Here is a 24,971-nt window from a genome sequence, read left to right on the forward strand (position 1 = left end):
TCTGTACTAGTAACCATGTGATTACTGATATCAAAAATAAAGGTTTTTACTAGTAAGAATTGTATTTCTGATATGTGAAATTGGAATTTCAACTAGTAAGAAATTAATTCTTGATATCAACAATTGATTTTGAATGGTAGCCTATGGTGACATTTAACTAGTGAAAATACAATTACAGATATCAAGAATTATAGTTTTTACTAGTTGAAATTTAATTCCTGATATCAATAATTAGCATTTTAACTAGTGAAAATTGAATTGCTGATATCAAGTATTCGTATCCTGCGAATGAATAAAAGTCAATACGGCTTGCCTATTGCCATTCCCAGGATATAAATTATTGATATCAAGAATAATATTTTTTACTAGTAGAAATGTAATTGCTGATATCAAAAATTCAATTTCTGCGAGTGATGATGTCATTGTTGATATCAAGAATTAACATTGTTACTAGTGGAAATGTAATTGCTGATATCAAAAATAGCAAGTGTTACTTACTAGTAGAAATCTAATTCCTGATATCAAGAATTAACATTTTATCTAGTAAAAATTGAATTGTTGATATCAAGAATTCATATCCTGAGACTGAATAAAAGTCAAAACGGCTTGCCATATGCCCTGCTTATTTTCACGTTACCTTACGTGAACCTCGCTCCACCAAGACGATATCAATCCGCTTCAGCTATGTGTCTGCAACAGGTCAGTAACTAGTTGGCATGTCTGTTTTTTTCTATGTGGAGTAGTGGATCAAATTAACAAAGTATAAATCCTTTAGTTTAAATGTGCTCACATGAATAGCCTTTATATGGTTATATTGTGTTTTTTTTTTTTATTCTGAGAATAGACATATGATCGTCTTTCCTCAACCAAATTGCTCCACAACTTGTAACATTCTAAATCAACATTTGGAGGTGATAAATACTATATTAAGGCAATTATAATACAGCATTTTAATGCGTGTTCTCCGAGCCTGTCAATCAACATTAACGCGCCACCCACAGGATAACACATCTCTGCCAAAATTTTGTCCGCATGTGTTCAGAGATTAGAATATAAAGTTTACAAAATGTTTTTCATATAGTGCTACGACCCAGAATCTGCCCCACCTAAATTTACGGGCAGGAGCCGCTACTGCCTAATACACTACTGTTCAAAAGTTTGGGGTCAGCAAGATTTTTACTTTTATTCAGCAAGAGTGCATTAAATTGATCAAAAGTGACAGTAAAGATCTTTAGAATGTTACAAAAGTTTTCTATTTCAAATAAATGCTGTTTTTTTTTCTTTCTATTCATCAAAGAATCCTGAAAAATTTATTATGGTTTCCACAAAAATATTAAGCAGCACAACTGTTTTCAACATTGATGATAATAAGAAATATTTCTTGAGCAGCAAATCAGCATATTAGAATGATTTCTGAAGGATCATGTGACACTGAAGACTGGAGTAATGATACTGAAAATTCAGCTTTGCATCACAGGAATAAATTACATTTTAATATATATTCAAATAGAAAACAGTTATTATACATTCTAATAATAATTAGCAAAATTACAGTTTTTACTGTATTTTTGATCAAATAAATGCAGCCTTGGTGAACATAGGAGACTTCATTTAAAAACATTTGAAAGGTACATTAGTATATTAGTGAGATTCAGTGCTTTGTTCTTGAAAAATTCATTATTTGGATTCTAAAAATAAAAATGGTATAGTAATGTTTTTCACTGAAAATCATGCGCCTGTCCTTCTGTAATTGTCATGTCTGTAGGATTACACTTACAGCTATAGGGCTGAGCTGGCTGGTGATTGGCACAACGATGGTGGGTTTCCTCCCCAATTTCAGGTAATGCTTTAGTGATGTTTTTAGCTTTACAAATGCATGAATAATTCATGATTGCACAGCAATTCCAGTTGCTCTTTCTCCATACTTGAAGAGACCAGGACTGCTGAGCTGGAGCATATATTATTTTATGGACACTAGTGCTGGTTGGTCTACCCTAGGCTTCCGAACCAAAGCATCTGGCCTGCCCATATGTCTAAACCAACAAGACCATCAATAATCGGCAATGACCATGCTACTTAATGAACTTTCACTCACTCATTTTTTACTGGTTAACATAATGAGCTGAGAAATAAACTGAGAAGTGCATTATTAAATCTGCATTGATATAAATGATTTACACACAAACACACACACACAAAATCCCAGTTTTTCCAAATAGATATAATTTTAGGTATCATACAAACATGATGCCAGTTATGGCTAATTGCATGTTATCACACATTTTATTTCTAGTAACAATTAAGGGTTTTTACATCAAAAGAGATGCTTTAGCAAAGAAAAGCCCTTTATTTTTTATGTAAATGGAAAACATGAATGCAGAATGATGAAAAATGCACTTCAACCATTTTAACAATAGACATCTCATAATAATGTTCAATCCATTTATTGATTTGTTTAATCCTAATCATATTCATTACAGTCCTTTATTGTTTCAGAGTGAAGGGTTGGTTGAGTGAACTGGTCCACTTGATGTGCTACAGGATCTGTGCAAGAGGCCTTTCAGCTACGATTCACTACCACAACAAGTGAGTTCAAGGCTCCATTTAACAACAACAACCGGTCTAATCAAGTAACAATAATCTGGTTTAGACTTGTACAGACACTGTAGCTCTGTTCCAAAACCCAGTGAGCTGAATTTCTACGCAGGAGGCTTACTAACAAACATCTGTGTTAAATGTGTAAATTGAGAGAGAGAGAGAGAGATGCAGAGTGTGTGCAGAGCAGGGGGACGCGAGGAACAGTATTAAGAACCGCTGCTTTAGAACATTGATTTTGAAACTTGTGAATCCATTAGAATTGTTAGAAGGCAGAATCGCGATTCATATATGAATAGATTTTTATGTGCATCTCTAGTTTTCTCTTCCTCTTCTCTAAAGCAGCGCAGCATGACCTCGCCCCCTTTGCTGCCTTTTCCCGAGGGCGGGGTTTATCTGGGTTTGTGATGTCACGAACCCGGGAAGTAACTTCTTGTAGTCCCTACCAGCTGTTTTTGTAGGCATTAAACTGCCAGAATTTTAAAAGACGATATCTCCGTTTGCATTGAACTTTCAGCTTCGTAACTTTGCAGATATTGTTTATGTTCAAACAGCAACATTACACACTAACTAACATTAAAAAAGTGAAATCGCAATGAACCACCCCTTTAAATGTGTAAATTATGTGTTAAATGAGTCTAATTGTGCAATGCTAATTCTTTTTTCAGACAGAACAGGCCTAAGAGAGGAGGCATTTGTGTAGCTAATCACACTTCGCCAATTGATGTCGTTATTCTGGCTAATGATGGCTGTTATGCAATGGTGAGTGAGACCGAAATAACACTTCAGTGCAGTGGTTCTCAAATCTTGGTATTTGCACTTCCATACAGGTTTGTAAGGTTAGTACGCACCTTTATCTTCTCTTTTATTTGTATGTTGTGCTCAGCTCTGCAGCTTTACTTGATACGATTTTGACTTAAATTGCAATCTGTTTTTCACATTAAGCAATCAAATAATTTCAGAACATTAGGAATGGCATACATAAATCATATAGACTACATTGATGGTACATTATGTGCTTTTTGGAATTAAGGTTACAGTCACCGTTTACAGTCGCCAACTTCTACATTTGTGTAGCTAATCACACTTCACCAATTGATGTCGTTATTCTGGCTAATGATGGCTGTTATGCAATGGTGAGTGTGACCGAAATAACACTTCAGTGCAGTGGTTCTCAAATCTTGGTATTTGCACTTCCATACAGGTTTGTAAGGTTAGTACGCACCTTTATCTTCTCTTTTATTTGTATGTTGTGCTCAGCTCTGTAGCTTTACTTGATACGATTTTGACTTAAATTGCAATCTGTTTTTCACATTAAGCAATCAAATAATTTCAGAACATTAGGAATGGCATACATAAATCATATAGACTACATTGATGGTACATTATGTGCTTTTTGGAATTAAGGTTACAGTCACCGTTTACAGTCGCCAACTTCTAATTTTTGTGTTTAATGGATGAAAACATACAGGTTTGGAGAGACACAATTTGTATTTTGGGCATTTCATATTGCTCCTGCAAGTCATATTTGAATACTTAAAGGGGTCATATGATGCGATTTCAAGTTTTCCTTTCTCTTTGGAGTGTTACAAGCTCTTGGTGCATAAAGAAGATCTGTAAAGTTGCAAAGACTAAAGTCTCAAATCCAAAGAGATATTCTTTATAAAAGTTAAGAGTTTGTTTTGTATTTTATTTATTTTTTAACCAGTATAATGTTTTATGTTATTCATCATAAAAATGTATATATTTATTTGGGGGATATTTTAAGAGCCATATTTGAATACTTAAATTGTTTTGTTCTGTTTGTTAGATTTTTGTTTGTTTTTTAAGATTTATCTGGTAATTCTTTTGTCATTCATCCTATAAAAAATATATAGAGCCGAAAAACAATTTTTTTTAGTAATATTAAATTTTGTATACAATTAATTAATTAATTAAAAAAATATTTTAAGAGCCATATTTGAAAACTTCAAATGTTTTGTTCTGTATTTTTTATTTTTTTTTTTACAAAAAATTATTTATCATATAATTTTTTGTTATTCATCATGTAGAAAATAGAGCGAAAATACTGAAACTTTGTCTTTCAGTATGTTTTTCAATAATATTAATATTCATATACAATTAATCTATTTATTTTGGAATATTTTAAGAGTATATAAGAGCATATAAGAGACATAATATATATTATATAATATATTATGAATAATTTTTTATTACTCATTATTTAAAAAATATAGTGCTGTCAAACGATTAATCGTGATTAATCGCATCCAAAATAAAATTTTTGGTTTACATAATATATGTGTTTGTACTGTGTATATTTATTATGTATATATAGAAATACACACATATGCTTGTATATATTTAGGAACATTTTTGAAAAAGTTTTGTTTATATATAAAATATTTATATTTAAATATAATATAAATTATATATGTATATATATATATATGCATGTGTGTGTGTTTATATATACATAATAAATACATACATATATTATGTAAACAAAAACCTTTATTTTGGAATGCGATTAAAAACTAAAAATACAAAAAAAAGCACTAAAATATATATATATATGTAAAGCTGAAAGAAAATGCTGATTTTTTTCCAATAACATAACTGTTAATATTGTGTGCTACTGTTTTTTGTTTCATTTGTAAGTATTAGCTAGATTAATACATGTAAATTATGTATGTTTATTCAGTGAATTTTGACATCAACAAAAACATTAGAAAACCACTGCTTTAGTCACAGAAGAACTAATTATCTGTCCTTATTAACACTTAGTTCCGAAGTAAAAAAAAAATTGCTCACAATTAAACAAACCATTTTTTTGGTGAACAGGTAGGGCAGGTTCATGGTGGTTTAATGGGAGTCCTCCAGCGTGCCATGGAGCGGTCTTGCCCTCATATCTGGTTTGAGAGAGCGGAGATGAGAGACCGCCACCTAGTGACACAGCGGTAAAACAACAATAATGATGTTCTTTTATTGTTAATCAAGCAAATCACTACAGTACAAAACAAAAAAAGCATGATTTTCAAAATGTTTACATTTATTTCAGTTAATCTTTCTGCAGTATAAAGCTGCATGAAAATGCATGCATATATTTCTCTGCATATTTTCTTAGACAAAATGCCTCCCTGTTGCATGCTGGGTCATGTCTGTCTGAGTCAGCTGCTATGTGCCTCACAGCACAACAGAAACACACTTATTTAAAAACAACACACAGTGTTCTGACATGCATTGAGGACTTAAGCAGCACTGGAAATTACATTACACAGGCACACACACAAATGCTTGAATATCCGTAATATAAGTCACGTTACATACATAGTTATGTTATGTAATGTAGGCCGCAGTTTAATATCATTTCATACACGGATGATTTCTGCAATGCTGTAGTGTGGTTTATTGTGGTTTACAGTCTGTTTCCTTAAGGCTGTCCTGGCCACACTTTAGTTTAAGGTCCAGTTCTCACTATTAACTATGACTTTTGCCTCAGTAAACTCCTAATTTGCAGCTTATTAGTAGTTAGTAAGGTAATTGTAAAGTTTAGGTATGGGGGTAAGATTACGGGATCTAAAATATGGTCATGCAGAATAAGGCATTCATTTGTGCTTTATACAGTAAGTACTAACAAACAGCCAATATGCTAGTAATATGCATGATAATAAACAACTAGATATAGTGAGAATTGTTCCTAAAAATAAAGTGTTGCTGCCATCCTTATATGCCATTGTAAAGCATGTAAGTTGAGTCGAAGGCTATTTCGATAGCACCCCAAGCAGCTATTTTACCATCATGTCAGTACAGCTTGACAGTCTACTTGAATGAGAATTTCCAAAAATATTTGCCGTTTCAATAACATATTTTAAGTAGCCAATTAAAACTTAGTCAGTTTGCATGGTAGGTTTAACTCTGTTCAGTTTGTAATGCAAGAAAAATGTTAAAATATTTTTTTTTGCCTGAATATCATCTGTTTGCCATTCATCAACACTATATTTAAATCTAGAATAAAAAAGAATATATCAAGTTTTCAGTATGTTTTTATTTTTTATTTTTTAGAAAATCCAGAATTGATCCCTCATTTTCATTCACAGTACTAATCTGCCTATAAATGTAATCAAAATTAAATCTAAAGATTAATATTAAAAATATTATATTTTTATAGGCTTAGGAAGATATTAAAATAACGTTTAAAAATTCATTTAAAAATATTGTTTTTTTTTTGCCAGAATTTCATCCAGTTGCCATTCATTACCATTAGATTTTATTCTAGAATAAAAGAGAAAATTCATTAGTTGTGATTTGTTCAATTGATAAATTGATCTCTTCCTCATAGCGTCTTTCATCATAACATGCTGGTCTGTTCATCTTTCTTGTTTTGTCATCCTCCCCAGGTTAAGAGATCACGTAAATAACAAAACAAAGCTGCCAATACTCATCTTCCCTGAGGGTAAGTGCATAATAACAATGAGAAACACACCGAGATACAGTTTCAGTCGTATTTCAGGTCCTGCTTTACAGCGTTGTTCTTAAAGCTTAATGGTTGAAGTTTAATACTTGCACCTGGTTGCCCCTGCAGGAACTTGCATCAATAATACATCAGTAATGATGTTTAAAAAGGGAAGTTTTGAAATCGGAGGAACTATATACCCCGTGGCTATAAAGGTAATATATCAGTACTTGTCTTTTATGCCCATAACCTATTATAAAGTAAAGTGTAAGGTGACAGGGTGATTTTCACAATTCTTGTTGACTTGAAAAATGCAATGTACTGTAGTAACTTGCAATGTGAATGATGATAATGATTCTCTGCTGCACTGCATTTATTTGATCAAAAATACAGTAGTAATATTTTGAAAGATTATTTCCATTTAAAATATTTTATTTAAATGTAATATATTTTATAATGTAATTTATTCAATGCTCCTTCACTCATCATTCTAATATGCTGATTTTCTCTAATTGGTGCTCAGTTATTAATAATGGTTACTCGTTGATTATCAATTATCATCAGTGTTGATGCTAAATATTTTTCTGGAAACCATGACACATTTTTCAAGATTTGTTGATGAATAGAAAGATAATTGAACAGCACTTATTTTAAATAAAATAGTTTTTTTTGTAACAATATAAGTGTCTTTACTCTCACTTTTAATCAATTTATTGCATCCTTGCTGAATAAAAGTATAAATTACTTAAATAAATAAATAAATTACCCAACACTCTTGAATGGTAGTGTATTGTAGTTTCTACAAAATTGTTTTCAACATTGATTAAATTAAGAAATGTTTCTTGAGCAGCAAATCGGCATATTATACTGATTTCTGAAGGATCATGTGACACTGAAGACTGGAGTAATGATGCTGAAAATTCAGCTTTGCATCACAGGAATAAATTACATCTTAAAATATATTCAAATAGAAAACACTTATTTGAAATTCTAATAGTATTTCACAATATTACAGTTTTTACTATATTTTTGATCAAATAAATGCAGCTTTGGTGAGCATAAGAGACTTAAAAAAATATTAAAAACATTAAAAAATCTTAATTACTCCAAACCTTTGGCCAATAGTGTGTGTGTGTGTGTGTGTGTAATATTATACTATATTTTAATTGTAATATATAATTTAAATTATTTTAGACATAATTACTCTAAAAATATTTCCTGTAGCAACTGTTTAAATTGATAATTAATAAAAATAATTATGAAAAAATAAATAAAATTAATACAATAATTATCATTAAATAACATACAATTGAAAATAAATCAGTAATATACAGAGTACTGTGTTTTGGTCCCATGTTGCAATGATCTTCATAGTGTGTGTGTGTTTGTATACTGACCTACTATGACCCTCATGCAGTGTCTGTGTGTGTGTTATATATAGTATGACCCTCAGTTTGGAGATGCTTTCTGGAACAGCAGTAAATATAGCATGGTGAGCTATCTGCTGCGGATGATGACGAGCTGGGCCATAGTCTGCAACGTCTGGTATCTGCCTCCAATGACGCAGAAGGTGAGAGCTCAAGCTGTAAAGTGTAAAATAGCTGTAGCTTTTTGTAGCACGATGTTGATGTGATTGATTACGCCCTCACTGACTCATTTCCTGTGTGCACAGGAAGGAGAGGATGCTGTGCAGTTTGCTAACAGGGTGAAATCAACCGTTGCACAACAAGGAGGTTTAGTGGACTTGGCCTGGTGTGTAAATGGGTTTGTCTTCATCTGTCTTGCTACAGTGATTGAATTTAAGTTAAAGGTTTATTACTTTGTATGTCTCACAGGGATGGAGGTCTGAAGAGGGCAAAGGTGAAGGATTCATTTAAGGAGCAACAGCAGAAGAAGTACAGCCACATGGTGGTGGGTGACGACAGCAGTGACTGAACACAAACTCCAATGATCACAGATCTTCTCATTCACCAGTCACTGGAAATACGGCGACTTGTTGACAAAAGTACAGGAGGGTCTACTCATACCACTGCTGCTAAAATACGGTTTAAAGATATTTATAAATGGGGCATAGATATAAATAAATATGCATTGCAAATGCTATAGATCCCAGTTTCTTATGAGCTGCACTGCTTTTCTGTGAAGAGTTTTATTTGCCGGAATATTAATTGGGTGAAAAGGCTTTTGCGATTTATTTGAGAGTCCATTTTTAAAATTTCAAATGTTTAAAAAGGACAAAATTATAAATGCATGATTGGGGTTAATATTGAATTTGGTATATGATCATTTATTTCTCAGAGCAAATAAACTTTTGTGCTTTTTTTAACATTTGTTTCTTGTCACATACGTATGTCTAGTATTGTGATTAGTTCCTGACAAAATACACTTATTTTTATTAAACTCAAGGTTGCCACAGCCATGAAAACCTGGAAATATGAGGGATAAATTCAGATTTTTTTGGGAAAAAGTGAAATCTTAAAAATACATTTCTATTGTCAAAATTTTTCTTGTTATTTTTTTCTAGTTTCTGTTTTTTTCTAACTTCTGAAATGAGGCAGTGTTGGTTAAAGGGGTCATATGATGTTGTTAAAAAGAACATTATTTTGTGTATTTGGTGTAATGAAATGTGTTTATGTGGTTTAAGGTTCAAAAAACACATTATTTTCCACATACTGTACATTATTGTTTCTCCTCTATGCCCCGCCTTTCTGAAACGCGTCGATTTTTACAAAGCTCATGCAGATTTCAGTTTTATCATTAATTGTCAAAAAATTTCTTATTAAATATAGTAAAAAAAACATACCACAAATAAACAATGTTGAGGAATAAAACTATATATATATTTTTAATTTATGCTCATAAATTATTTACCTAAAAGTTGTTCATTGTGATAGCAGTATGCAAAATTTTATGCAAAAAATATTTGGAGAATTTATGGAAATGCCTCTCAAAAGGTATGGGAACCCTGTAAAATGTTAGTATGTTTTAACTACTGACCATTTGTTTTTGTTTTTTTCACTTGAGACCAGGTCTGTCACATCTGTGTATACTTCAGCAAACAGTAAAACTGATTACAAGCATTTGATCTTTTATTTGATCTTAGCTGTTCAGAGCAGGCTAAACATTGAAGCTGCAGCATGTTCACTTTACATTTTTATTATCGTCACATCTGTGTTAGAGGTGTTGCTGTCTAGCTGTGTTTTACAACACACTAAACTGAAGCATTTGCTCGTATTTTCTCTGTATTTTCACACTTTGTGTGAAAAGTCAAAAATGCAAAAGGCACTATGGGTAAAATTGTGTGCTGATCTGAAACAAGCACCATATTTCAGTATACAGACTGTGGTCTACACTGAATCTGTTAGTGATGTTGCACAGAGATTGAGAAAACACTAATTTAGTATTGCTTTGAATTAGCCAATATAGATCCAGACTTTTTTTCCATACATAATATTTATTATTATGTTATAGACAGAGTGTTGGTTAATGCAATTGAAAATATCCCAGTAGGTAATGCAAATAAATAAAAAAAATAAATAGAGGGAAAAAACATATTTGAACTAAATAAGGTTAAGGAATAAAAATAATACTGCTAATACAAAATATGGCATTTTTCAATAAGTTCAATCTACTGAAATGATTATGACTGGCAAGTGTTTATCAGTGAGATAATTCTGAATATGTTTATGTATGATAAGCAATGTTATAACACAATGCACGAGGAGGAGTTTTTGGATTCTTTGCATCCATTATCTTCAGCATCTCTTTTTGGATCAGGAACTGCACACACACAAACATACATAAACATTACACACATCTGATCAATCAATGTTGGATTTTTTTATTTATTTGAATCTCAATATGTTTTGGACAGCTTACCTTGTCTGGAACCACCAGCTTGCCCCTTCCTTAGACCACTGACGTGCGCTTGGTCATTATTTGCATTCTGAATGAAGAAGACATGGTCATTATAATGTCTCAAATAATTTGCAATACCTATTTTTTAAAATTTGATCATAATAGTACATCCAAAAATGAAAATATCATCATTTATTCTTCCTAAGCGCTCCAAAAATGAAAAAACTTTAATAAAAGTTGCCCAAACAACTCAACTTGACAGTCTCAGTTCATTTCTACTTTCATTCAATTCAAATAAAAACAATTTCGTTTTTCTGTGTGAACTATTCCTTTAATGTATGCAACATACCATCAAAGACTTTTCAAGCATCAATCTTTTCTCCTCTGGAAGGGTTCTGTAATACCTGCAGTGGATACACAAATTATATCATTTATAACATATAGCGACCCAACTTTCATTTACAGATACCAACCAGTCTGCCATATATTTAATAATAATAATTTATGCATTTAGCAGACGCTTTTATCCAAAGCGACTTACAGTGCATTCAGGCTATACATTTTTTACCAGTATGTGTGTTCCCTGGGAATCGAACCCACGACCTTTTGCGCTGCTAACACAAAGCTCTATCCAGACTTTTTTTCCATACATAATATTTATTATTATGTTATAGACAGAGTGTTGGTTAATGCAATTGAAAATATCCCAGTAGGTAATGCAAATAAATAAAAAAAAAATAAAAAAAATTAATAGAGGGAAAAAACATATTTGAACTAAATAAGGTTAAGGAATAAAAATAATACTGCTAATACAAAATATGGCATTTTTCAATAAGTTCAATCTACTGAAATGATTATGACTGGCAAGTGTTTATCAGTGAGATAATTCTGAATATGTTTATGTATGATAAGCAATGTTATAACACAATGCACGAGGAGGAGTTTTTGGATTCTTTGCATCCATTATCTTCAGCATCTCTTTTTGGATCAGGAACTGCACACACACAAACATACATAAACATTACACACATCTGATCAATCAATGTTGGATTTTTTTATTTATTTGAATCTCAATATGTTTTGGACAGCTTACCTTGTCTGGAACCACCAGCTTGCCCCTTCCTTAGACCACTGACGTGCGCTTGGTCATTATTTGCATTCTGAATGAAGAAGACATGGTCATTATAATGTCTCAAATAATTTGCAATACCTATTTTTTAAAATTTGATCATAATAGTACATCCAAAAATGAAAATATCATCATTTATTCTTCCTAAGCGCTCCAAAAATGAAAAAACTTTAATAAAAGTTGCCCAAACAACTCAACTTGACAGTCTCAGTTCATTTCTACTTTCATTCAATTCAAATAAAAACAATTTCGTTTTTCTGTGTGAACTATTCCTTTAATGTATGCAACATACCATCAAAGACTTTTCAAGCATCAATCTTTTCTCCTCTGGAAGGGTTCTGTAATACCTGCAGTGGATACACAAATTATATCATTTATAACATATAGCGACCCAACTTTCATTTACAGATACCAACCAGTCTGCCATATATTTAATAATAATAATTTATGCATTTAGCAGACGCTTTTATCCAAAGCGACTTACAGTGCATTCAGGCTATACATTTTTTACCAGTATGTGTGTTCCCTGGGAATCGAACCCACGACCTTTTGCGCTGCTAACACAAAGCTCTACCACTGAGCCACAGGACGCAAAAACTGGTTCTGTTTAATGTATTAGAAATGTGTATATATGCTTAACTCACCTCTTCAGATAGGAATCTTGATTCCCATCCGTCTCTGTAGCATGAGAGGAACCAGACATCTCTCCATCTAACAACACAATGCACTAAAACATACACAATCTTTAAGTTATTTTATCCACAAAACAACCAACAGAGCACAAGCAGGCCCTGAGCTAATATATGTGTTGTTAAAATGTCTTAGATACAATTTTTGTCCACTCAAACAACCCTGCTGGCCCTAGTCATATAGTGCCAGTGGAGGTTTCTGTTGTTGTTTCCATAGCAACAGGGCCCCATATACCAGTTTGAACAGTTTGAATATCCACAAAGAGGTGTGTCATATAAAGAGGTGCAGGAGCAGACCATTTCACCCTGGGCCAAACTTTTGGGTGTAACATTATTTTCAGTTTCAATGTTAAGTCAGACACCTGGTCAAAGCAATATTTCTCATGTTCATTTAGTGTAACAAGTCAATAAGTAAAACTGATATAACAAATAAAAAATATATTTAAAAAAAACAATAACTAATAAATATGACAAAAACACAACAAAACTGCTAACAATGTAATTCAAAATATCAAAAAACTAAGAGTATTTCAATGATACTAAAATAAGCAGACCGACCAATCGATCGATAGATATTAATTAGTTTAATTTAATTTAACTTAGTTAATAACTAAATCTGTAATAAAAATGAGTTAAAAAGAAACTATAGACGTATTTAAAAAAACATAAATGACAAAACTCAACAAAACTGCTAACTTTAATTCAAAATCTAAAAAAAAATCTCAATGACACTAAAATAAAAAATAGATAGATAGATAGATGAAATGTGAAAAGAATTTCCTCTCTGAGGACAAACAAATCTATCTATCTATCTATCTATCTATCTATCTAAACTGCTAATTTTTCAAAATATAAAAAAACTGTAACTATCTCAATGATACTAAAATAAAAGAGACAGACAGACCGACCGACCGACCGACCGATAGATAGTATTCCTTCACGGTCACTATAATTTCATATATGTGAAGTTGTGTATCATACTTTAATGACATTACAATCAATTTAAATGTGGAGTAAAAGAAAATGAAATATTTAACAAAATTAGTACCGCATAGCCTCCAACCGGAAGCCTTCTCGCACTGAGCGGAAGCGCAGCGGCTCCAGCTGTTATTGTTGACAGACGGAGCTTCGTGGGGAAAATGGCGGTGTCCCGTCGATCCTCACAGCACCAACAAAGCAGCTTGCAGCCTTCTCCGCGGAACGCTGTGATCGCATCCCCCCCACCCGAATCGCCGTCCGCGATTATTCCCGAATCGACGAGTTTATTGAGCCCTTCGGCCACTGGCGCAGCGGAATGCGGCGGAGCGACGATGGAGTCCGCAGCGGCCTCCTCCTCCTCCGCCTCTCCTCCAGACCGGCCCGCCTCAGCAGCAGCGGCTGCCGCAGCCTCGTCAGCCCTCGTTAGCTCCAGCTGCAGCAGCATTAGCTCCAGCGCGACCGCAGGCAGCCAGAGCCCCGGCTCAGGAGCGGACAGTCCCGGGGACGGAGTGTGCGGGGCCGGCGGGGCGTTCAGAGAGCTATTCGAGGCCTGTCGGAACGGAGATGTGTCCGTCTCCGCGGAACGCCGTTATCGCATCCCCCCCACCGGAATTGCCGTCCGCGATTATTCCCGAATCGACGACTTTATTGAGCCCCTCGGCCACTGGCGCAGCGGAATGCGGCGGAGCCACGATGGAGTCCGCAGCGGCCTCCTCCGCCTCTTCCCCAGACCGGCCCGCCCCAGCAACAGCAGCGGCCGCGCTCGGCAGCTCCAGCTGCAGCAGCATTAGCTCCAGCGCGACCGCAGGCAGCCAGAGCCCCGGCTCAGGAGCGGACAGTCCCGGGGACGGAGTGTGCGGGGCCGGCGGGGCGTTCAGAGAGCTATTCGAGGCCTGTCGGAACGGAGATGTGTCGCGGGTGAAGAGGCTGGTAGACTCGGTGAATGTGAACGCCAAAGACATGGCCGGACGAAAATCAACCCCTCTGCATTTCGCTGCAGGTCTGTATTTATGTATTTGCTAAATATAATGCTCGTCTGTGAGCATTTTGCTTTGTTTTTGACCTTATAAAAGAACAAAACGTAACCTTTGTGGATTTTGGTTCCACTAGATTTGGAGTTTATTTATTCAAGCATGAGATTTTTCAATTGAAGTATACATATATGTTTATGTATAGAGTGTGTTGTTTTCATACAAAAATTATGTATTGTAAGTTGACTGTTCACAGTGGTTATGTGTCATGGCATAATAATAATAATAAGTTCTATTTATATAGCGCCTTTCCAGGGCTCAAGGACGCTTTTGTTGTAATATTACATGTCATTTGATTCAAATCTACATGAGTAAAATATGATGAAACTGACACCTAATTGTACAGTACTAAATTTCCCTATATTGTCTATACAAACTTTAAATTTCATGAATTATTTCTAGTGTAAGGCAAAAATGGTCTTGCGGTTTAAAATGAACCTTGTGGACAGGAAAACTAATCAATTATTTAGGTATTATCTAATTAGGGTGTGTTTTTAAAACCTTAAAAATCGAAGTCTGTGCATTTTGTGAGTCATATGAACTGACTAAATTCATTTCTAATTGGATAGACCTGAAAATTTGCTAACCAGGAGTCCAAAGAAAATGAAACAAAGCCGTTTATAAGCTTAAAAAGTTAAGATATTACATTTAGTCTCCTGTTGTTAATTACATGGACATCATTCCAAATAAACATTAGCCATCAATGTTCAGTCCTACAGTGTGGAATCTCTGCATAATGGGAGATTTTCAGCATTAGTAAGCATAAGCATGCAGTTTTCATGATCTCATAATGATTGGGAGACTATATGGATTTATTTGCACTTAAAATGTATCTGTCACATTGCAGGGCCTTTTAAATGATCTACATAATGGCGGCTAGGTATTAAAGTTGATTAAAAAAATCGTAAAGCAGTAGGTCACTCAGAATGATGTGTTTTGTAAGTATTATTATTAACATATCTTGTTTTGTGTTTAATGAAGAAAGAAAGTCAACCGGTTTGTAATGTCTAAAAAATTGTAGTTTTTTGGTACAGAAAAGAGCTGAGATGCTTGCAGCATTAAAAAAAACACACATAAATAAATAATTTTTAACCTAGACTCATTAGGTGTAATAAGATCTGATATGTCATTTTTTTTATTCGTTTCATCATATTAGATTCATTGCATTTTAACCCATTTGTCCTATGTAATGTTTGTCAGGCTTTGGCAGAAAGGACGTGGTGGAGCATCTCCTGCAGACCGGAGCAAACGTCCATTCCCGTGACGACGGCGGTCTGATCCCGCTTCATAACGCCTGCTCGTTCGGGCACGCGGAGGTGGTCAGTCTGCTGCTGTGTAGCGGCGCTGACCCCAACGCACGAGACAACTGGAACTACACACCTCTGCACGAGGCCGCCATCAAGGGCAAAATAGACGTGTGCATTGGTATGGATTAAATTGAGAAATTTTATCATTTCATCTGTTTCCAATTGTAGTCCAATCAGACCAGTTCTGATCATTAAAACAGCTCTAAGACAAATTCTGATGGTCTCTGATATATCGTTCATCCCTAACAGTAGGGGTGTGCCATATCATACCGTCCACGATAATACCGGTATAAATTTTTACATGATAAAAAAAAGTGTCATATCGCAATATCAATGATATAGCATTGACGCAATATATACGCAATTGACGTATGGCGCATTTACGTTCCTTGGCTCGCACAACAACACCACCACAAACCCAATAGCTGTGTTCAACTTGAAGCAGCGACTGATCGGTGTATGACATCAAAATATCGCGAGAGCGGTTCTAGAGCAGGGGTTCACATCCTTTTTAATGGTTAAATTACATTTTATTAATCAAAAAGCATGTCTAATTAATTAAAATCATGAAACTTAAACAATTTAACATCAATTTATTAAAAGTTTAACAAATATTACATGTTTAGGGCCCTATGAAATGTTTTATTTTTCCAACCTTATGTTTTATTGTAACCAAATTCTGTTTTAGCATGTCTAATTATTTGAAAGCATAAAACAAGTTTCATTTATATATAATGGCAGGGGAAACACTGCTGTCATCGATGACAGTAGCTCATTGGAAAAGGATGAAAAATGCCCTTAATTTTGTTTGCCCTAATAAATGCTGCTGCCTGCCAGCTGCAATCACCAATAAAACATTGTTCCATATTTTTTTCTATATCATCATAAATATCATTATCGCAAATATTCTTGAAATATCGTGATATAATTTAGAGGCTATATCGCCCACACCTACCTAGCAGAAAGGCAATGAATCAGGTCTAATCAGTCCCAGTCAACATCGTGTGGAGTTGCAGCAGTTGTCTAGAGAGCTGATGTGGTGGTCCAGCATGCTGCAGTATTGCTGTGTTGTGATAGTAATGTTGTTGTCCTGTAGTATTTGTCATAGAGCGCTGCTGAATACCCCTGTGCTGAGACGGCTCTCTGTGTGTGAGTGAGAAAACTGACAGAATCTCTGATATTTGCATTATTAACATGATAAATAGGTTTGTCCGAATACGGTGCGTTACTTTGTTTAAAACTATTTCTTCAGAGTTATTTGGCGAGTGTGGAGCGTGACTGTTAGGGATGTGCAATATATTGGTGATATCATTATTGGTCAATATTATTATTATTATTATTATTTTTTGTGGCATTGTACTGATTAGTCTGATATTGGAAACCAATTTTATCAGAATTCTTTAAAAATATGTATTTGTATTTTTATATAAACCAGGAGCCCAAAAAACAAGTAAATAAGATCTTTATAAACTTAAAAATTTAAGTTGATATGTTTTAACCCCTGCTATTAATTAAACAGATGTCGTTCCACATAAACATTGCCCATGTTCAGTCCGATGGTGTGACACCTCCACATAACAAGAGGTCTTCAGCATTAGTAATCATAAGCATGCAGTTTTCATGATCTCATATTAATTGAAAGACTGTATGGATTATTCACACTTAAAAATGTGTCACGTTACAGGACCATTTTAATTAGATAACTAATGACAGCTGATGTAGAATGATGCTTTTTGTGACTATCATTAACATTCTGCTAAACATCTCGTTTTGTGTTTAATGAAGAAAGAATTTCAAACAGGTTTAAAAATGTTTTGGAAAATGTCTTGAAAATTGTAATTGTTTTGTGTAAAACTATTTCTTTAGAGATATTTGGCGAGTGACTGTTAGGGATGTGCAATATATTGGTGAAAATAAATATTATTCAATATTGTCATTTTGGACTGATTAGTTTGATAATATGCTGATGCTGGAAAAAAAATAAAAATATTAACACTTTATAATATAGTTAGGTTATAGGTTATTATAGGTATATGATAACATTAGTTAACTACACTAGTAAACATGAACGAATAATGAACAATAGTTTTACAGCATTTGTTCATCTTAGTTAATTTGTTAATTTCAACATTTGAAATTAAACGTATCTGTTAACATTGGTTAATGCACTATATAAACACTATATAAACAGTTATCCATCTTTTCTGCTGTGCATGTGTTTCAATGGCTGACTGTACTAAAACTGCAGAGCTAGTATGAACACTTTAGGTGGAAAAACAGTGTTGATAATTATACTTATCGACCACAACATAAAACATTGTCAGTTTCAGTATCGGTGACTGTATTGCTTGGTTCTGTTTCTTACAGTGTTGCTCCAGCACGGCGCTGATCCGAATATCAGAAACACTGACGGCAAATCAGCTCTGGACCTGGCAGACCCTTCTGCTAAGACCGTCCTCACCGGTGAGACATACACATACACACATCTGCTTTACAGTCATTAACAACACACACAGTCTCATGAGCACTGAGTATGTTTTTGTAGTATGCAGTATGCCAATATAGCAAGAGCATGCTGTGCGAGTGCTGTTTACCACAATGCACTGCTCTCCAGTTTGAAAAATGAACCGAAGGCCATTTACAGCCACATTTCCACAGTATATTAATTGGTCGGAAAGATACATGTTTAAACATATGCACACAAATTTGGATTGAAATGCCAACTCGATGCCACTCACCAAATTAAATGTGAGGTTAATGTAACAGTGTTCTGTTTGAAACGTTGCATCCTGCGTTTCATTTCACATACTAATTAAATAAGGTATGTACTGCATGAAGTATGCTAGTTTGACCATTGTAACGCTAAAAACATCCACATACCCACATTAATGAATCTTGCAAATCAAGTCTGTCTGACACCTGCTGTCTGATTTTATTTATCAGGTGAATATAAGAAGGATGAACTGTTGGAGGCAGCGAGGTGAGTTTTTGGTGCAATATAATTTAAAGGGGTCATATGATGCGATTTCAAGTTTTCCTTTCTCTTTGATTACTAAGATAAACACTGAAGTAACTTTGAGGGGGGGTATGGATGGTTGTTTGAATCCCTCAGCCTCTTGTTTCTTATGTTGGAGTCCTTTGAGAAGAATGTTGGGATGAATGTGCAGAGCTGTAGGTGCTACACACAACCTGGCACAGTTGTATGTTCATGTTTAGAAAACTCTGATGTCGGAACGGAAATCCAAGAATATCAGAATGAGACATTTTTATTCATAAATGTTTATTGGACAGGATAAGTATTTTATAAAGTAAATGTAAGAATAACTTTTATACTGTTGGTAATATTTCAAGATGAACACTTACTGGACTGAATCAACTTAGGTTTACTTGTTTATCCATTCATCAATTCTTTGGAAAAATCATGTTAAAATGTATCAATTATGATCATCAGACTTTTGAGGAATTTGTTCATTTTTCAGTCTTCATTGTATTGCATCGCATTACATGTTTTGCCCCACAATAAAAATTACAGAGTTCGTTGCATAAAACTAAACATTTAAATATCATCTTACAATGACATATTATTGGGAGATACAGTGTGATGACTGACATTTATATGCATTTTATGTAAGCTATTTGCTATATTGTTATGAAGATCTCATTGATTTACATTGCAAGCTATCAGAATTTCATCTTGCTTTTTGGCCATATAAATATCTGCAGCTGCACCAAATTACATATTTTTGATAAGTATGCACCTCTGAATAAAATTTACATCTGAGTAACAGTGTAGTCCAATATAGTTGCCACTGCTGCACCATCCGTTAATAGCTGCTCACAAAGCAGTCCCATTTATTGCTGCTAGCAATAAATAGAGGTTTCAATAAATAGAGTCTAAAGGAAAGTTTTACATCGAACCTTACATTAAGTTTACATGGTAAGTTTCTTATATTTTAAAAGCTATTGCTATTTTTTTAAGTACATTGGAATCTTTTTTGACTGTCACTGATCCAGAAATGTCTTTTCTCTAAGTTGCTGTTCTTAACAGTGTTTGTCTCCCTCTGTTTGGAAAACCTTGTTAGGAGCGGAAATGAGGAAAAGTTGATGGCACTTTTGACCCCACTTAATGTTAACTGTCATGCCAGCGATGGACGCAAGGTAACACAGATCTGAATTAACATTTTATATATCTGATAAGATGTGAATTTTAGTAAATATGTCTGTTGTTTCTAAACTCAAGCTCTATTCAAACTCGAACACAGGATGTGATTTCATGTATTTCACTGGTTGTATAAATGGCATAGATGTAGGTCAAGACAATCCCAAAGTTTTTTTCCCTGTAATACTGTGTTTAGAGTAAACAGCGCTGACCTAGTTTTACCCATGATGAGTTTAAGTTTGGACATATGGTTTGTCCAATGTATGTCGTTTTATAATGTTTGTTTCAAGGTTACACTGCCCCTTTGTTCAGTCTGGGCTGCTTTTGGATGTCAGTCATTTTTTATAAGGGATTTCAGTTGATCTTTGATGCCTATTGGATCCACTTCTGACCTTCATGATGTTTTAGGCCAAAGCTTTTTTGATCCATTTTTTCCTGTAATCACAACATAATAACAGGACCTCCATTTCCCCTCAAATCCTTTTCAGGTCACTCCCTCCCTCCAGACCTCTGTGTCTTTTATGTCAGAAGGGCTTTTTAGGAATGAGTTTACTGTGGGTTTGTTGCTCTGTTAGTCTCCTTTAGTGGATGTTGAATTACGTACTGTATCTCATGCTGGAGTGTAGTGATATAATGTACTTTTATTATTTTTTAGAGGCTGAGTATTGCTGCTGCTTTTATTTTTGTACTCTCCGATACTGATCTTGATGCCTGTATTTTGTATAGTGGTGTAATTTCGACTGATATTTTGAGAGTAGCGTGTTAACATCAAACACAGGACTTTATAGTTTGACAAAATGCGTTCTTTGATTAATTGCTTTGTTCATATTTTTCAAGTCACTTTAGATAAAAGCATCCGCTAAATAAGTAAATGTGAATAGTTGACCACTGAGCATAATGCATGCTTGAATGTACTCTACATAGATGTGAAATATTGGCAGTCATGCCATACCGAAAACATTGTAAACCTAGAAATATCCCTGATCCACTGACATTTTGTATTGGTTTGGAGCACAGTACATGAGCATAGAAAATGTTTATAGACCCAAGGATGCACCAAAATGATAATAACGTAAGTTTATGCTGTCATTTGATTTGTATAGAATATTGAGGAAATACTGTATAAAATAATTGAATATTTTTGTGTGTCATTTTCTATCATTAAATTGTGTGTATATGTACCATTCAAAAGTTTGGGATTTTAAAGAAATTAATACTTTTATTCAACGAGTATGCATTAAATTGATCAAAAGTGACAGTAAAGACATGTATAATGTTACTATTTCAAATAAATTCTGTTCTTTCTAACTTTCTATTCGTCAAAGTGAAAGAAAACACAATGGGCCTCTTTTACGAAACAAACGTATGACAGAAAACGGCGTACGGTCGTTTCAACGCAAAAACTTGGAATTGATCAATTTGGACGTGAGCGGTGGCTACGATCAAATCTCACGTCTGGTCTCAGCTCGTGTACGCAAGTTTTTGAGTTACCTGAAGTTGCGCGCAGCATAGTAAATACGGTGGAGAATTGTAGAATGACAGCATTTTGTTCATTTTTACTTTCCTGACCGTCAAACGAAGCTCATTAGTCGATCGTTAACCAGTAAGATTAGAGTGTCTTTTTTGTTGTTGTTGTTTTGTACAGGGCTTTAGCTTTATATGCGCGAATAGTAGCACAAACAAGACTGTGAGGATTCAATCGTCAAATCATGCACCTGCAGCGCTTCTGTGAAAGGAGAAAAACAGAAATTAAGTCTATAAAAGGAATAAAATAAATAGGATCACACTAAATATATAATAGGCTAATATAATTAACAGATTAACAAAAGGAAAAAAAACACTGTGCAACAAGTATAGGCTACGCTCTTTTTTGTGACACTCTTAATGCTTTATTTCTTTTCTTTATATCTTTATTTGATTTAATCCATCTGATCCCACAGGCGCCTCACGCACACACAAACAAGATCTGCGCTTGTTTCTACGTTAGATTGATAAATGAGACCCATTGTATCTACAAAAATATTAAGCAGCACAACTTTTTCAACACTGATAATAATAAAAAAGGTTTCTTGAGCAGCAACTATTAGAATGATTTCTTAAGGATCATGTGACATTGAAGACTGAAAGATGTGGACTATTGAGCTTGCATCACAGTAATAAATAACATTTTGAAATATATTAAAATACAAAAGCATAAAATTTAAATTTTTGATCAAATACTAGCAGCCTTGGTGAGTGTAAAATACATTAAAATAATCTCACAGACCCCAAACTTTTGAGTGGTAGTATTTATTAGTCTTATATTGGCCATTTAAAATGTCAAATTGGCTGTAGCATTTATCTTTCTGTGTGAACTGATTCCTAAAAATAATATAGAGTCTTTCACAGAAATAATTAACTAAAGATTTTTTTTAGTATTTTAAGATAGGATGCTGTAGCTGTTGAATTATTAGGTTTTAAGCACCACAGTCAGCTTTGATGGATACTATGTTAGTTTATAGCTAATTTTTTGTTTTGTTTTGTTTTTTGTTCTGGCGACATTCAGTCAACATCTCAAAAAATGCTGGTAAGTTTATTTTGTGAAACAGAAATTAGTTTTATTTGGTCTTCTGTGATTTTATTATTTATTTTTCCTTTCGACTTGTTTTTTAATTTTTGTCCCTAAAAAAATCCATCCATATGCTGGTTCTCACTTAAAACGCACCGAAACCTGCCTTATTTTCTGCTGGTCACAATCCATCAATCATCCAATGGCTCTGTTAACGTTTCGTTGACTCCTGCTGGATCTGAGAACAAGGCTTTCATTTGCTTCTTTCTTTAAAGTCTTCATTTAACTTTTTTACAATACTTTGCCAAAACTCCATGTTTCCACCCCAAACCCCACCTCCGCATCCATGCATCACCTCATGTTCTTGAATCCGTTTGTTTGATTTGTTGTGATCAGCACGCATGCTCTCCACGAACGTGGTGATTTCTCTTTGACATCCTGTCCTGTTTAGATCCATTGTGTGTATGCTAGAAACGTTGCATTGTTGCCCATTGCTTGTGCTGTACTATTTCAGACCTCATAATAATGATATGAACATGAATGTTGCCTCTCCATCCTGCACTAAATAATATAATTCTCTCAGAGAATGAATGGATCATACTTTTGAGGCAGATCTTCATTACTAAATAGCTGTGTTGAGATTGGTTGTCATGCTGATTGCTTTGCTGTGGTTGTGTTCAGCCTGTCATATAGGCATATCACCATTATTTCTTCTTTATTCACTGCATGAACTGGGAACAAATTTCTAACTTTTTTGTGCTTAGGCTATTTTAAGTTACTAGTGGTTACTTATTATCATCTCTTCTTAAGTGATCGAGCTCAAGCCAGATTCATCAGTTGTTCAGAGAGATCGCAGATATAAAGGCCTACTTGCACCAAGAGGCAATAGTTCACAACAGTGACCGCTCACGTTTTTAGAGAAAGTATGACCATTTTTCCCAATTTTCGCCAAAGGAATTTAAGTTAATGTTTCAATAAAGAGCTTTAAGCCATGAACCCATCTAACCAGCTCTGACAGGAGCATTACAAATTTGCTGGTCTGTGTTCTTAAAGCAATGCAAATGATTTAATTTCATTAAAAACAATGGCACAGTATAAAACTATTGGCTTAGAGTCATCGATTATAAGTATAAAACCAATATATGTTTTTATTGACTGACTGACTCGTTTGTCATTTGCAATGCTTTATGGGAGTCTGTGGTTGGTGCTGAGCTTTTTCCATCTATTTCTGTTTCCTTGGTACCATTGATTTTCTCTGATTGGTGGTCCTGTCTTGAGGATTATGGGTAGACACTGACTTTTTCACCTTTTAAGGCATGTGACAAACAAATGTTGGGAAGTTCTAAAAGAACTGTTAAAACTGAGTGGTGTCAATCTCAAAAAATTAGGAAAGAAAGCAACAAACTAAACTAAAGTCTAATGACACACTGAATACAATTTTTCTGTGACTAAATACAACACCTCCAAATAAGTAGGCTGAAAGTCATCATTTAATTGTATAATAAATTCAATACAATTAAAACATCCTATATATTAACTGTACATGTGGAAAAAGTCAAATATGCCTTTAATCTATGTTTTTCGTTTTTGGTGTGAGTAGGCCTTTATGTGTTCTTTCAGATATTTAATAAAATCCATAAATTTGCAAATTCAGTGTGGACTGCAGAAGCAGATTTTTGGGTACCACGTCTCCATTTGTATCACAAAAACATCAAGAACCTAATTTCGAAACTGAATTACATTACATAGAACAGCTCACTGCATATACAAAGTTAGCCATTGTAGTGATTAAACTAATGATGGGATGGGTTATAAACAGGTTTACATAAATGTGACCCTGGACCACAAAACCAGTCATAAGGGTCAATTTTTGAAATTGAGATTTATACATCATCTGAAAGCTGAATAAATAAGCTTGGCCGAGATACAACTATTTGAAAATCTGGAATCTGAGGGTGCAAAAAAATCAAAATACTGAGAAAATCACCTTTAAAGTTGTCCAAATGAAGTTCTTAGCGATGCATATTACTAATCAAAAATTAAGTTTTGATATATTTACGGTAAGAAATTTACTAAATATCTCCATGGAACATGATCTTTACTTAATATTGTAATGTTTTTTGGCATAAAAGAAAAATCGATAATTTGACCCATACAATTTTTTTTGGCTATTGCTACAAATATACCCCAGCGACTTAAGACTGGTTTTGTGCTCCAGGGT

At 34.1% G+C, this 24,971-nt stretch overlaps 2 protein-coding genes across 5 annotated transcripts in view; both read left to right on the forward strand.

Annotated features, from left to right (window-relative positions):
- Positions 1 to 9,489, forward strand: part of LOC107750301 (glycerol-3-phosphate acyltransferase 3-like) — a 13,396-nt gene extending 3,907 nt beyond the window's left edge. Inside the window, exons 4-13 of the mRNA XM_016565620.1 lie at positions 645 to 699; positions 1,766 to 1,840; positions 2,497 to 2,586; positions 3,264 to 3,357; positions 5,440 to 5,555; positions 6,996 to 7,051; positions 7,181 to 7,266; positions 8,493 to 8,621; positions 8,724 to 8,803; positions 8,887 to 9,489. Of these exons, the coding sequence (XP_016421106.1) occupies positions 645 to 699; positions 1,766 to 1,840; positions 2,497 to 2,586; positions 3,264 to 3,357; positions 5,440 to 5,555; positions 6,996 to 7,051; positions 7,181 to 7,266; positions 8,493 to 8,621; positions 8,724 to 8,803; positions 8,887 to 8,986 (881 nt within the window). The 3' untranslated portion in view covers positions 8,987 to 9,489. The remainder of the gene's footprint in view (positions 1 to 644; positions 700 to 1,765; positions 1,841 to 2,496; positions 2,587 to 3,263; positions 3,358 to 5,439; positions 5,556 to 6,995; positions 7,052 to 7,180; positions 7,267 to 8,492; positions 8,622 to 8,723; positions 8,804 to 8,886) is intronic.
- Positions 9,490 to 13,801: 4,312 nt separating this feature from the next.
- Positions 13,802 to 24,971, forward strand: part of tnksb (tankyrase, TRF1-interacting ankyrin-related ADP-ribose polymerase b) — a 32,186-nt gene continuing 21,016 nt past the window's right edge. For 2 of the 4 annotated variants that reach the window (XM_016565611.1, XM_016565612.1), the window contains exons 1-6: positions 13,802 to 14,253; positions 14,597 to 14,705; positions 15,937 to 16,161; positions 18,411 to 18,506; positions 18,987 to 19,023; positions 20,126 to 20,201. In XM_016565611.1, the coding sequence (XP_016421097.1) occupies positions 13,867 to 14,253; positions 14,597 to 14,705; positions 15,937 to 16,161; positions 18,411 to 18,506; positions 18,987 to 19,023; positions 20,126 to 20,201 (930 nt within the window). In that variant the 5' untranslated portion in view covers positions 13,802 to 13,866. Of the gene's footprint in view, positions 14,254 to 14,280; positions 14,706 to 15,936; positions 16,162 to 18,410; positions 18,507 to 18,986; positions 19,024 to 20,125; positions 20,202 to 22,747; positions 22,769 to 24,971 lie in introns of those variants that run through there. The other 2 variants (XM_016565610.1, XM_016565613.1) reach the window with 2 other exon arrangements.

The sequence above is a fragment of the Sinocyclocheilus rhinocerous genome, unplaced genomic scaffold, assembly GCF_001515625.1.
Source record: "Sinocyclocheilus rhinocerous isolate Xijiao unplaced genomic scaffold, SAMN03320098_v1.1 scaffold181, whole genome shotgun sequence".
In the NCBI taxonomy this organism is placed as follows: domain Eukaryota; kingdom Metazoa; phylum Chordata; class Actinopteri; order Cypriniformes; family Cyprinidae; genus Sinocyclocheilus; species Sinocyclocheilus rhinocerous.